The sequence below is a fragment of the Eleutherodactylus coqui genome, chromosome 6, assembly GCF_035609145.1.
Source record: "Eleutherodactylus coqui strain aEleCoq1 chromosome 6, aEleCoq1.hap1, whole genome shotgun sequence".
Classification (NCBI taxonomy): domain Eukaryota; kingdom Metazoa; phylum Chordata; class Amphibia; order Anura; family Eleutherodactylidae; genus Eleutherodactylus; species Eleutherodactylus coqui.
The window spans coordinates 68773147-68788670 of NC_089842.1; the positions used below are offsets into that span (position 1 = coordinate 68773147).

A 15524-nucleotide genomic window follows, 5' to 3' on the forward strand; every position below is an offset into this window, starting at 1 on the left:
TTCCAGAGGCCCCTTTTTTAAAGGGGAGATAGTTAGGTTGTGCTGCTGGGACCTGTAGTACTAGGGTTTCTAGCAGCACAAGCCCACAGGTGCAGCAAGATTGTGCTGGCTAGGTGTGGTGATCTCCTGCTAACCAATCCCCTGGGCTCACATATATATCCAGCTCCTGTCAGTGTCCTGGGTGAGCAGTCCTTTTATTTCTGTGTTGCAGCTTGCAGTGTGACTTTTGTACTGCTATCTGTGTTGTTGCTGCTTGCTGTATGAATTGTCTGGTGCTGCTGGATCATGCATCCTTGTCCATTGCAGGTTGTGTGTTTTTGGTTCATGTACATTTATTTTCTGTCAGTTTTGTGTCAGTTTGTTCTGCTGACTTTTTGTTTGCACTTTCTGCGCTAGGGTGTCCCTTAGGGTCCTCTAGTAGATGTGTCTTGCTAGTGTAGGGAACACAAGACATGAGGAGCCTTGTTGTGGTTTTGTAGCTTGAGTTTATTGGCCAATGTATGAATCAATACCATGTACTTTTATAGCTATATCTTCTTATGTGTACAGTTATGCATGGCGAGTGTGTCGTCAGTCGGTTCCAGTTTGTGTCTTTTGCCAGTACCTCCAGTCTGAGTCAGTTTCCTGACACTGTGCTGGTGGTCCCTAATCCCTGTTCATGTGGGTCTAGTGCCTATTTGCCCCCACGAATGTAACAACTAGCTTATGGTGGGTAGCAGGGATGCCATCTTTGAAAGGAAAGAAAACATTCTGAAAACCACTTTAAAGGGGTTTCCAGCTTTATTCTATTGAGTTCTTGTAAGGAAACCTTATTAATGATACATGTTCCTCAGTTGTAGATGCCAGGAAACCCCAGTGAGTGATCACCTATCATAGGGACTTGTGAGTCTCGTCCAGTGCTATTAGCTGCTATGTGTTTTGCACTCTAATATATATATTCTAGTACGCAGCAGAGAGAATAAGTAGCAGGTTAATGCATGACGGAGACCTGACTATGGAGCAAGTGCAAAATGTAACCAACGTCCTCTGAATTGCTGCTATGTATTGGTATAGGACACATCTTTCTGGAAACAGCAAAGAATTTATCTGTGATGAGAGAAATTTTAGCAACTAGCTGAGCAGAATAAGTAAAAACTTGAGAAAATATCAAGGGCTTATATTTACAGGAGACGGTGGAAACTGTTTGATTGTTATGAGTTTTGTTTCTGGTAAAGACTTAATGGCATTATTTTGTAATCAGGTCTAATTCTGAAGCATCTAACAAATAATCTGAGGACATTCCTGAGTAAAGAACATCATGGCCGTCCCTTTTACATCAAAGCAAACCTACATTGATGAATTTAACCCCAAAGATTACTTACAGACATACTATGTAGCAGGTGAAGGACGCCTTCAAGGAGAATGGGCAGATTTTGCATTACGAAATCTACATGAAACTTTCACTACAGGTATGTAATTCAGTCATTTTTAAATTGTTAGTTTACACTGGTGTTTTTTTTTTTCATAAAATGAAGTAAAAGTGCATTTTGCTCGCTCTACTAAATTTAAAATTCTCTTCAATCTGAAATCATGTGTTACCTTATGTTGATATGCTTCTCCTAAACATGGCAGGATATCATCATTAAAGATATTCTTTAATGGATATGAAATTAAAAAAACTAATTTTGTTGGCAAGTGTTGACAATTAGACTTGGCTAGTACTGTGCATTCCTACTAGGGTATACATCGTTTAAAATTTAAGGCAAAAGACGAGAACCTGGTGACTTGCCTTGCACTATTTTCCTCAACTTGTTCTCAAGATGTCTAACAGCGAGAAACTTTGTATCATTTTCCTACTTTCTGTCATTAGCGACTAGTCTACAACCAGCATGAGCAATGATCCTCAAACTTATTCACTACTTTCGGTACCTGGTGTGCTGAGCTGATACATATGCCATACATCCCTATTTAGCTTCCAACCCACATGTATTATGTCTGTATGTACAGTAAAAAAGAACTGGTAATATACAGTACTGTGTGTAAACGTTTTAGGCAGGGGTGGGAAAAATGCTGCAAAGTAAGATATATAATTTTTTTCATTTTTTTTTTTCAAATTTATTCTGCAGCAGGGCAATGACCAAAAACATACAGCCAATGTCATTAACAACTATCTTCAGTGTAAAAAAACAAGGAGTTCTAGAAGTGTTTATATGTCCCCGATAGAGCCCTGATCTACACGGCATCAAGTCTTTCCTGGATTAAATGAAGAGACAGAAGGATTTGAACAAATCTACCTTTACAGAAAATTTGTTATTAGTTGAAGAATTGATGCTGTTTCGAAGGCAAAGAGTGCTCGCAGCAGATATTAATTGAACGATTTCTCTTTTCTTCATTCACTTTGCATTTTTGTTAATTGAACCAAAAAATGACACTTCTATTTTTGAAAGTGTTCTTACTTTAAAGAATTTTTTCCACACCCGCCTAAAGCTTTTGTAAAGAATAGCAATTGTGCAACATTTGCATATGTGTTTATACATTATCTGGACAATTGACTTTTGCAGAATGCATGTAGGGGTTACAAAAACAGTATGGTGACAGAGTAATCATGTTGGGTAAACCAGCATGGCTTGTACCCAGTCCAGAGTCTGAGGAGCGAGCCCTCAGCCTCGGAGACAGCAGAGTAGAGTTTGAGCCTTGTCGCGGGGCTCTACTGTCTCCCACCCTTCGTTATGCATTAACCTAAGGAACCGAGGGCAGGCTATTAAATGGGGTAGCGTCTGTGTTTCTCCACACTCACAGTTCCTGATGCTATCCAAGTTAACTGGCGACGACTCTAGATCTCTCAAAAGTTGTGAACTTAGGGGGCTAGTAGTCACTGGGAACCATCAGGCCATCATCTTGGCCTCTACCATCTTGGGCCTCAGCAAGTGAAGGCAGTTTCTTCTAAAACATAGAAGACTCACTCATGCCTTCCTCTGCAGAACTCCAAGCAGACCCTTGCACTGGCTCAGAACAGACAGACTAAACTAACTTGCACTCACAGTCTGCAAACATTAATATAAAGCATGGTCAGATGACCACAAACTCATAACACGAAACGATACATTTTCAGACAGACAGCTCATTTGCAGACATTAACTCATTCATTCCCAATATACACTTTGATGAATCATACCACATTCAAAGATAATATACAAGACAATACAGACTACATATAGCATGCATTTTTGAGAGGGCCCATTGTTCTGGGCCACTTAACCGGCATGCCAATTCCTCCTAAAGGTGTTCAATAAGGTTCATCTCAAGTCTGTATGTAGAGTAGTCAAGTTATTTCATATTAATAGAACCTGCAATATTTAGCAGGCAATTCTATCTGCTGGCTGGAGGAACTAATTGGATTAACATTTTGGGTGAGATTGAATGTAACTAATGGCCCATTTAGACACAATGATATTTGCTCAAAAGCCATCTTTTGAGCAATAATCATTCTGTCTAAATGTACTGTCATCGTGCACTATTCATTCATCGTGGATTTCTAGCAAGGTAGAAATCAGCGTCGACTGTTATCAGCGCTGCAAGCTGATTTTCGCAGCAGGCACTGATGGCACTCTTTCAGCTGGTATTCCGATGGGACTTCCCAGTAGGATACCAGCTGAAACCCACGAGAAAAAAGGAGCTGTCGGCGCTCCTGCTGTTTCTCGAAGCTAGCAGCTCAGCGGGACACCGCTGATGACTGCTAGAACAAAGCAGCTGTTTGCACTAAAAGTGGTGTCCCACTCTGCCTGCATAACTCTTTAAGTAGCTAATTATCTACTTAAGAGTAATGCAAAGATGACTGCTCAAAACTGTCACTCAAATTGTAGTTTGAGCGATTATCTTTCAGTCTAAATGTACCTTTACAATTTAAAATTGAGTAAATAACAGTTTTCACTGTGTGACTGAATAAAAACAAAGGACTAAGCAGCACAATGCAGGGTACTTTAGTAGTACATTCAAGCTGCAAAATTTAAACATCTTTATTCCTCCATGGACGTAACAGCAACAATTCAACCAAAAGGTCTTTATCAAGGATTTATTAATAAAGACTAGAGATGAGCGAACGTACTCGTCCGAGCTTGATGCTCGCTCGAGCATTAGGGTGCTCGAGATGCTCGTTACTCGAGACGAGCACCACGCGGTACTCGAGTCAATTCCATTTCCTTCCCTGCATGTTTAGCACCATTTTTTAGCCAATAGACATGCAGGGAAGGCATTACAACTTCCTCCTGTGACGTTCCAGCCCTATCCTACCCCCCTGCAGTGAGTGGCTGGTGAGATCAACTGACCGCCCAGTATTTAAAGTGGTCCCGCCCACGGCTCGCCTCAGACACAGGCTGGCAGAGGTTAGGGACAGTGCTGTTCCTGCTATAAGGAGAGTGTTCGGCTACTGTTAGCATCTTCAAGAACCCCAATGGTCCTTCTTAGGGCCACATCTGACCATGTGCATTACTGTTGTGGCTGCTGGTAGCAGTTTTTCACAATTTTTTTTTTCTTCTTGGGCTGTGCAGGCTATAGCGTTCTCAGTCTGTAGTCATTTATACAGAGTATAGAGGCAGTACTGGTGAGGCAGAGACAGCGGTAGTGTAGAATCCTGTCAACAAGTACCCCAACGGTCCTCCTTAGGGCTAACTGTGACCGTGTGCATTTTACTGCGTGGTTGCTGGAAGTTGTAGTGGCTCACTATTACCCAGCTAGGCCTTTTTGCAGCCTTGCGTATAATTTTTTTCGGACTGCAGTATGCGTTACATAACCACTGTGAGCCTCCAACTGCAGGCCAATAATTGCATAATTTTTTACACCGCTCTGCGTGTCTTGTCAACTTCACGCACAGTGTGCGGCGACAGCCCCTGATAGAGGGAAAGACATATACACGCTAGATAGGCTGTTTTCTTTTTAAAAAAAAATGAATAAAAGCTCCTTCTTAGGGCTACCTGTGACCGTGTGCATTTACTGCGTGGCTGCTGGGAGTTTTAGTGGCTTACTATTACCCAACTAGGCCTTTTTGCAGCCTAGCATATAATTTTTTGCGGACTGCAGTGTACGTTACATAACCGCTGTGAGCGGGGGCGTGGCCTGGCAGAGCAAGGAGATGGCAGCTTAAATCTTCAGCTCTGCTCCGGAACCCAACTGGAAGCGACATTATAGCAAACAGCGGGTCCCTCTCTTCCCCAGCAGTGTCGGAGGATTACCTTAACCATCTGCCATGTCCCGACGCAGAGCCTTCCGCTCACAACCGAAGCACTTAGACGACTTCTTTTCATCCTCCGGGGTCCGGCGCGCTCCAGCAGAACGCTCCTCAGCTTTCCCCGTCACAGTATCAGAGATTGCTGATAAAGAAGCGGCTCTCCCGATCACATCTGACGGCTCTCCACCGAGACATCCTCTGCATGGTCGGGTGAGTGCAATTAACACTCCCCCGCCACACTCACAGCTAGGGGGGAAAAGACACAACCCCTATTCACAACATGCCTCCAAAATGGCGCCGTCCTCCTCTCCTCACATGTCGCAGACCTCTTCTCCATCGCGTGTCCCATCAACTTCATGCACAGTGTGCGGTGACAGCCCCTGATAGAGGGAAATACATATACATGCTATATAGGCTGTTTGCTTTTTCAAAAAAAATTGAAAAAAAGCTCCTTCTTAGGGCTACCTGTGACCGTGTGCATTATTACTGCGTGGCTGCTGGGAGTTGTAGTGGCTCACTATTACCCAGCTAGGCCTTTTTGCAGCCTAGCATATAATTTTTTGCAGAGTGCAGTGTGTGTAACATAACCGCTGTCCGCCTCCAACTGCACGCCACTAATTGCATAATTATTCAGACCGCTCTGTATCTGCTCTATTCGTAATACACCATGCCGAGGGGTAGGCCTAGATGCCGTGGACGCGGGGGAGGACGCGGAGGTCCAAATGAGGGTGTGGGCACAGGCCGAGTTCCTGCTCCAGGTCAATCGCAGCCGGCTGCTGCGGGATTAGGAGAGAGGCAAGTTTCTGGGGTCCCCAGCTTCATATCACAATTTTTGGGTCCACGTGGTTGACCTTTATTACAAACTGAGCATTGTGAGCAGGTCCTGTCGTGGATGGCAGAAAATGCATCCAGCAATGTATCGACCACCCAGTCTTCTACGCCGTCCACTGCTGCAACTGTGAATCCTCTGGCTGCTGCTCCTCCTTCCTCCCATACTCCTCACTCCATGAAAATGACACATTCTGATGAGCAGACAGACTCCCAGGAACTGTTCTCGGGCCCCTGCCTTGATTGGGAAAATATGGTTCCTCTCTCACCAGAGGAGTTTATCGTGACTGATGCCCAACCTTTGGAAAGTTCCCGGGTTCCAGGTGATGAGGCTGGGGACTTCCGGCAACTGTCTCAAGAGCTTTCAGTGGGTGAGGAGGTCGATGATGATGAGACACAGTTGTCTATCTGTGAGGTAGTAGTAAGGGCAGTAAGTCCGAGGGAGGCACACAGAAGATTCGGAGGAAGAGCCGCTGGACGATGAGGTGACTGACCCCACCTGGTTCGCTAAGTCAACTGAGGAGAGGTCTTCAGAGGGGGAGGCAAGTGCAGCAGCAGGACAGGTTGGAAGAGGCAGTGGGGTGGCCAAGGGTAGAGGCAGGGCCAGAGCTAAGACTCCCCCAACTGTTTCCCAAAGCACCCCCTCGCGCCAAGCCACAGTGCAGAGGCCTAGATCTTCAAAGGTGTGGATGTTTTTCAGTGAGAGCACGGAAGACCGATGAACAGTGGTTTGCAACCTGTGTCGCGCCATGATCAGTCGGGAGCCACCAGTACCAGCCTCCCCACCACCAGCATGCGCAGGCATATGATGGCCAAGCACCCCACAAAGTGGGACGAAGGCCGTTCACCGCCTCCGGGTCGCACCACTGCCTCTCCCCCTGGGCCCCAACCTGCCACTGAGATCCTACTGAACAAACGGTCAACCGTAGGTCCCCTCCCCAATGGCGCTATCCTGGCCACTATGGATGTGGAATCCTTGTATTCCAACAACCCACACGAGGATGGACTAACTGCCTGCCAGGTGCACCTTGAGGCCAATGGGGTCGCCTCTGACGCAGTGCTACAACTCACAAGATTCATCCTCACACACAATTATTTCTCCTTTCGCAACAGATATTCCTGCAACTCACCGGGACTGCCATAGGCAGTATAATGGCACCGCAATATGCCAACCTTTTTATGGCAAAACTGGAGAATGACTTTCTGGCCTCCTGACCCAGCAAAGCATTGGCCTACTTTCGCTATATTGATGACATCATGATCATCTGGACCCACACCAAACAAGAATTAATAAAATTCCATGAAAGATTCAATGCGTGCCACCCCACCATAAACCTGACATTAAACTACTCGCATACATAAATCAACTTTTTGGATACCATCATAAAGATTTTAAACAACTCAATACAGACATCCCTATACCGAAAACCGATTGATCGGCCTACATACCCCAGATGGGACAGTTTCCATCCTAAACACATCAAAAAGTCCATTGTCTACAGCCAGGCCATCAGGTATAACCAGATCTGCTCCAACCCAACAGACAGAGAGGAACATTTGTACCATCTTAAAAGGACATTTATAAATCAGGGTTACCATCCCACCTCAATTGATGACCAAATCACCAGAGCCACCAGGAAACCCAGGAATCAATTACTCCAATACAAGGAGAAGGAAAGAAACAATCGTGTGCCTCTAGTAGTGACCTACAATCCGCAACTAGAGGTACTAAGGAAAACCGCAAAGAAACTCCACCATACCATACACAAGGATGACCGTCTGAAAACCATATTCCCGGACCCTCCGCTTCTGTGTTACAGGCAACCTCCTTACTTAAGGAACTTTATAATCAGGAGAGCATTGCCCTCTGACACACAAAAAGGAACTTATCCCTGTAATGTAAGGAGCTGTAAGACCTGTTCACATATACTGACTGCGGACAGGATATGGATCCCCAACACACAGCAGAACTATAAGATCCCAGGGACATTCACATGTTCCACGTCCAATGTTGTGTACCTGATCATGTGCAGTAAATGTCCTGTTGGGGATCTTTATGTTGGAGAAACAGGACAGAAACTGAATGCCAGGATAAGATCTCATCGCCACACGATTGAACACTGAAAAAGAGAATTACCTGTGGCCGAGCACTTTTCTAACCATGGACATGACATAGGAGATATGAGAGTTTTGATATTAAAGGGTGGTTTCAAGTCACAAAACCACAGAAGAATTTGGAAATATAAATTGATAACAACCTTTGACACCCTGAATACTGGGTTAAATTGTTCCCAGGATTTATGCGTGAATGGGAAGTGTGAGACATTTATTGCACAGATAAGACCCCCATCAACAGTAATTCAGGGACCATGAACTTTCACTACCTTATCAGTGTTTAGTTAAAAATGTCAGTGTACCTCTTGCAGCATTTCTACCCTACCGACCTCCCCCCTTTCCCCCCAACAGTAATTTAGGGACCATAAAACTTTCACTCCGCTATCAGTGCCTAGACAAAAAAAGTTTGTTTTCTGTTGCAGAATTCCTTTTAAGTGCGAACCAATTACATCCATATCTGTGTCTTGTCATAAGTATGTATGTTATAAATGTGTATAAATGTCCATGCCTCGTCAGATCCAATCCATTTAGCCTGAAGAAGAACCCTGCGTTGGTTCGGAAGCTCGCTGTAACATCATGTATTTTTGTTAGCCATTAAAAGGTATCATATCTACAAGATTACGTGGTTTCTCTTGCTGGGAACAATCACATCCTGATCTAAAACACTTCCACATCACAGTCATGGTCCTCAAGTTATTACATCAGGGCCACATTTGTCAAACAAATTGCAAAATTAAAATGGAAGCCACTGGTTGATAAATATGCCTTGCCAGATCTGAGCACGTATCATTAAAATGGTTTTCACCCAGGAGAACATCCTCATCACCTTTCTGTAAGATTGGCTTGTGCAGTAATATTTTTATTCCTAGTAATAGTCCTTTCTAACCAGATATTTAAATGTTCTCTTTTAAGGTGGAGTAAGAGGGGATACACTGCTTGATTTTGGCACTGGACCCACCATTTATCAACTCCTCTCAGCTTGTGAAGTGTTTGATAACATCATAGTCTCAGATTTCGTTGAACAGAACCGAGCTGAATTCCAAAAATGGCTGAAGAAGGATCCAGATGCTTTTGACTGGACTCACATTATCAAATTTGTATGTGAGCTGGAAGGAAACGGGTATTGAATCCTTTTTCACGTTCACACCAACTTAATGTATAACTGTGTGTATTTGGTAAGGTATAGCATCTCAATATGCGATGAGTTTTGTGCAGAGTGGTACAATGTAGCCACTATAATCCCACTGAGCATAAGTAAGGTAAAACAGCAATAATCTTAAATATAGCATTACTTGTGGCCATCCATTTTCCTCCATGAATCTTGTGAAAGTTTTCTCATATTGCAAACTTGATATGTTCTCACACAAGCAAATTTACTGATTGGTCACCTTGTTAAAGAGACCCATCTTGTAGCCCATTGGACCTCCTTTAGCCTTTCAAACTGCAGCGATTTCCACTAGGTTTTGAAATCATTGTTTACTTACAGCTCTTTACAACGCCCCTACAGTCCAGGTCTGTAATAAAGGAACTCTGACAGAACCCTTTCCTATCTTCAATAGCACCCACTAAGGATGCCTATTGTTATATGTATTAACCATGGAGCACGTGGTGATGGCCATTTACAAAAATGTCTCAATGTCTGGCAAATCTATATGAATTGATACATATAAATTATCTCTACATGTAAATGATCTGCTTCTAGAAGTTATAGCTCTCAGAATTTTGTTCCCTGTCTACTTGATCTACTTGACCAATGTAAACCAGGCCTAACTTGCATAGATAGCATCCCTATAATCCAGCAGCTGGCATAGTCTCAGCTGATGGGCGGAAGCAGGATCACTGGTAATCACAAGATGGAGCACTCTAAGATGAAACACACACATCACCGCCCACCCAAGCATGAGGCTACTCCACACCATGGAACAGACACCTACATGCAGTGACTGGCAGTGGCCACACATTCCATAGAGGAATGCATCATGCTCCTGCAGTGATACTTTCCAGGGTGGATGGCAACGTGCCGTGGTAAAATGAATTCAACTAACCATTTAACCCCTTAAGGATGCAGCCCTTTTTTCCCCCCATTGTTTTTTTTAACCCCCTCACCACCACCACCACCCTTTTAAAAAAATATAAATCCATTCTTTTATTTATGCATTTACATAGTTGTCTGAGGGCTTGTTTTTTGCGGGCCGAGTTGTGATTTTTCAATTATACTATTTAGGGCTCAGTCACACGAGCGTTTTAACACACAGATTTTTGTGCACATAACACATGCGTTCACAAATTCGCGTGACTGAAGGGGGCGGCACACAGGAAAAACCGGACCAAAGTGTGCTCCCCACTATTATCTGCTTAGCTTATGGGGCTCAAAGTTGCTGACTGAGACTCTTTAACAAAATATTTCCCACTACTTCAGATTCTTGCTGATGTTGCTTCTGACACTGCATCATATAAATACATATAGTAAGACTGCCCAATCTTGCAGCCCTTCTGGAAGGTAACTGCTCATCTATGCAATCCAGTGTGTGATAGCAAAAATGCACCATCCCCCAATGGTAATCTCACTCTCACTTTTACCAGGTCCCATCTCCAAAATGAAAATGGGCTTACTCCATCACTTCACGGGTGCTATTAGAGTTCTGCTTCTCAGATATTAGAAGTCACACTTGATCCTTTCCTGAACAGAATTTGTGGACTTTCTTAATCACACAACAAGTATAGAGGAGTTGATGGCAATATATGGCAGGCTAAGATCCCTTTATCTAATAGTCACCAGCTATGCAAGCATAGGTTCTGGGCAACATGACTGGATCTGGTGAAATGTCACAATATGGCTCCCCCTACCCCTTCTTTCCATTCCCCCTTTAACCCTCTTTGGATTTTTTTCTATTTTCATTTTTTCTTTTTCTCAGGTTATGAAACATTTTAACTGGCCCTCCAAAGGACTTTTGAATGTTTGTTTTTTTTTTTTCCAATACCTGTTTTTTTTACTAAACTCTAACGTTGCTTGTGTTTTTATCATCCAATACTTTCTGACTTGTTTGTTACTTTTCTGGTAAATTTTCTTTACTTTGAACATTAAAATCGTTCAACAGGAATATTGGCCCATACGGACAGGAAGCTTCTTGTAGTTGCCACAAATTATATGGAAGTGCTGACATGCTCTTAAGAACTGATAGGAAGGGTTCATCAAATTATGCTGTTTGAACAAAATTCTGACCCTCCCTTGAGCATGGAGCTACAGAAATCTGGATTTGTCTGACCAAGTGATGCTTCTTTTTCACTGCTCAGCAATCCGAATGAGCATTGGTGTCTTCCCTTTTTGTTTCTCTTAGGCTGGATTCACACAAATGTATATCGGCTCGGTTTTCACGCGGAGCCGATGTACGTCGTCCTCATCTGCAGGGGGGGAGGATGGAAGAGCCAGGAGCAGGAACTGAGCTCCCACCCCCTCTCTGCCTTCTCTCCGCCCCTCTGCACTATTTGCAATGAAAGGAGGTGGGGCGGGGCTAAGTTCCACGAATTAGCCCCACCCCCCACTCGCCTCTGCCCATTGCAAATAGTGCAGAGGGACGGAGAGGAGGCAGAGAGGGGGCGGGAGCTCAGAGCACTGCTCCTGGCTCTTCCAGCCTCCCCCCCCCTGCAAAGAGAGATGACGTATATCGGCTCGGCGTGAAAACCGAGCCGATATACGATCGTGTGAATCCAGCCTTAGACAGTAACTGCACTGCTGTTATAGTCCATCTACGCTAATGAACATCAAGTTGTGCATTCAGACAGGTTAGTTAGAGTACAAAAGCTATATCTAAATAATCTAACATTTGATTCTTGTGTGTTTTAAGGGAGGATTGGGAGAAAAAAGCTGAGAAACTCCGCAGCAAGGTGAAAGAAGTCCTGAAATGTGACGCTCTAAAAAGAAACCCTTATGATCCTGTTGTTGTCCCACCAGTTGATTGCCTCCTGTCTTGCCTCTGTCTTGAAGTTGCATGTAAGGACACAAACTCATTCTGTGAGGTTCTAAAAAATTTCCAGGACTTGATCAAGCCTGGAGGTCACCTTTTACTCTTAAGTGGACTGAATTCTACTTATTATCATGTTGGTAAAAAGTGTTTTACCTCAATGGTTGCGGAAAAGGAAGATCTGGAAAGGGCTCTTAATGAAGCTGGTTATCAAATTGAAAAAGCCGTGTACACACCGCGTACTGATAAAACATGGATGGATGTTTCCGATTATCAAACTCACTATTTTATTCATGCCCGTAAACCAAACTAAAGCCAAATTCTTCAGTACATTTTTTTTTTTTAGAGATTGGCCTATACTGTACCTGCATGCTCTTACGTGTAAACATATATGCAAAATGTTAGCAAGTTTATAATATATGATTGGGTTGTGTCTGAAAAGTCAAAAATAAGAATAAAAGAATTATAATATTAAATGGTTATTCTGAGGTCCATTGAGCATTTTACTTCATATAGTTATTACAACTTACAGGGAAGCAGAGGTAGACCAGAGTTATGATTAAAACAGGTCTCAGTACTTTACTGGAAAATGCCCTTAAAAATCTAACCTGTTGAGTCTGTTTGCACGTACACAGCAGTTCCCCTAAGTGTGCCATTACAGCGCAAGGTGATCACTCAAGCGTTGATCAATCACTAGGCGCTCCGAGCGGGGGATACAGAAGACAAGCATGGCCGCTTGTCTTCTGCATCCAGCTGTTCTCTGCTCGAGGCGCCCGGCTGTTATACACAATGATTATCGGACAGCTGTGTTCACCATACCCTGGCTGCTCCAGGAGCACTTAGCTGAGATGCAGCTGTGCGCTCCATGTGGAGTATGAAAGACAATGATCAGCAATGGGTTAACAAAAACTGCACAATGTCAGTGCAGTTAGACACAACGATTATCGCTCAAGACTGCTTTTGAACGAATTTTGAGCGATAATCGTTGTCTAAATGGGCCTTTAGTCCTGTTTGGAGGACAGTTTGGAAGAGTGTGGTGCATTTTATTCAACACATCCCTGATTGTTTAAAGGAATTGGGTGACATATCCCATCATGCCTCTAGAAGAAAAGACATGAGGATTGTAATCAGCAAAGAGATGACAAACCAAACTTTACATTTCATAACCCATTCATAAGGCTACATACATATAAATAATGCCAAGTGGCCTTTACATGCCTGTAGAATTATATATGTGCTAGTAGAGGACAATGTGATGTGCTGAGCCATATGAAGAAAGCTAGAAAAACAGAGCAAGGGATAATAAGGCTGGCTTCACATGGGGCGTATTCCCGTCAGAAATCCCGTGGTTTGGCCGCAGCCGAAACCGCAAGATCTCCGCCGGGAGAACCGCTGCGGAAAAACCCGCGGCGGCTTTGAAGCAGCCCGGCCGCTCGCTTTTCCGCCGCGGCCGGCACTCCCATAGAGGAGAGCGCGGCCGCGGCGGAAAGAAAAGATAAACAGACATACTGCATATTCTGAAACCGCGGCTGCGGCCGCCGCAGCCGCGGTTTCGGCCGGACTTACCGCAGCGGATTGGCCGTCCCGTGTGGACGAGATTTCTGAGAAATCTCATCCACATGGCTGGCTAATCCCGAGATTAGTGGCCGCGGGCGGATTTGCCGCGGCGAAATTCCACGCGGAATTTCAGCGGCAAATCCGCCCTGTGTGAACCCAGCCTAAGGTGAAAAAAAAAATCAAAATATTCATCCATTTACGTGCCACATAAAAAACAAACAAACAACCACATGTGTAGCTTCATCAGGGAACCTAAGTGCAAGAGTTTTCAATTTTGACTCTGGTCTTCTCTGCATATTGCAGTCACTTCCATACAGTGCAGCCCCCAATCTGATGCTTATCAGGCACAATCGTGATGATGAGATTTTTTTGCTCGCAGTTTCAAATTAATCACATGATGCAACAGAACAGCATTAGCTAAGGCTATACTATCTGTGCCTTCTGGGGGAACAGTTTAATTATCAATGCCTTCTTTATTCGTCTTAATAAGCTACAGACCATAGGTATACAGTCAGGAGGATGAGTTATGATTACAGATGAGCGAGTATACTCGGTAAAGGCAATTGCTCGAGCGAGCATTGCCTTTACCGAGTACCTGCCAGCTCGAGATGAAATGTTCAGGTGGCGGCGCGGGGGAGCGGTGAGTAGCGGCAGTCAGCAGGAGGGAGCGGGGAGGAGAGAGGGAGGGAGAGATCTCCCCTGCGTTCCGCTCCGCTCTCCCCTGCAATTGCCTTTACCGAGTATACTCGCTCATCTTTAGTTATGATCTCTAGAACAATCCAAAAGATAAAGACTCCAGAGTCGAAACATCGCCTGTTTTTATGCCAATGAAGTAATAAAGTTACATCCTGCTGGATGTTTATTTTTGCACCATATATTGCTGCCTTTCTTCAAGCACCCTCCGCTATAACTGTGTGGTGGGATCTATGTGATCATGCTCAGTTACTGTGATAGACGATAATGCACCATCTTAGCAGTTTCTGTGGTAATGGCATCACACAAACTCCAAAATTGACTAGTTTCAGGGTGACTACCCACTAGCGTTTGCGAATTTGCTGCATTTTTTTTCCAGGTGTCTATGGGGCTTTCTAATGTTAAAAACGCATCGCGGCAAAATCACAATTTACCGTGAAATTTTAACATTACAAGTCCCATAGACCCCTGGAGAAAAAAAAACGCTGCGAATTTCACAGTGAAAAAGAACTGTAGTGGGTAGTCACCCTCAGACAGCAGAACTCAAAGCAAATCTGAGCAGGTCAGAAGTGAGATCATATGACTATCTGAAGACAAAGAGGCCAGGAGGTTCAGATAGAAAGGTATAACTAACGGTGCATTCAGACAACCGTATGTCAGCTGGGTTTTCACGCCCAGCCGATATACGGCGTCTCTCTCTGCAAGGGGAGGAGGCTGGAAGAACAAGGAGCAGTGCTCTGAGCTCCAGCCCCCTTTCTGCCTCCTCTCCACCCACTCTCCGCCCCTCTGCCCTATTTGCAATGAGAGGAGGTAGAACGGGGCGGGGCTAAGTTCCGGGAATTAGCATACCCCGTCCCGCCACTCTTTATTGAAAATAGTGCAGGGGGTGGAGAGGAGGCAGAGAGGTGGGCGGGAGATCAGAGCACTGCTCCCGGCTCTTCCAGCCTCCTCCTCCTGCAGAGAGAGACGCCGTATATCGGCTGGGCGTGAAAACCCAGCCGATATATGGTCGTCTGAATGCACTCTAAGGCCGCTTTTACACAAAATTGTGCAAGATTTGTACATTATAAGTCGCATGAATTTTGCACGAATATGAACCCGATTCTCTTGAATGGGGTCAAATACATTAGCGATATTTTTTTTCCTGCAACAGCATGTTTCATCTT

The 15524-nt window shown here is 44.4% G+C and overlaps 1 protein-coding gene across 3 annotated transcripts in view; it reads left to right on the forward strand.

Moving 5' to 3' along the window:
• LOC136632209 (indolethylamine N-methyltransferase-like) overlaps positions 1 to 12590 on the forward strand; it is a 34829-nt gene extending 22239 nt beyond the window's left edge. For all 3 annotated transcript variants that reach the window (XM_066606936.1, XM_066606938.1, XM_066606939.1), the window contains 3 exons: positions 1241 to 1448; positions 9059 to 9266; positions 11992 to 12590. In XM_066606936.1, coding sequence (XP_066463033.1) covers positions 1298 to 1448; positions 9059 to 9266; positions 11992 to 12421 — 789 coding nt within the window. In that variant the 5' untranslated portion in view covers positions 1241 to 1297 and the 3' untranslated portion in view covers positions 12422 to 12590. The remainder of the gene's footprint in view (positions 1 to 1240; positions 1449 to 9058; positions 9267 to 11991) is intronic.
• Positions 12591 to 15524: the final 2934 nt, after the last annotated feature.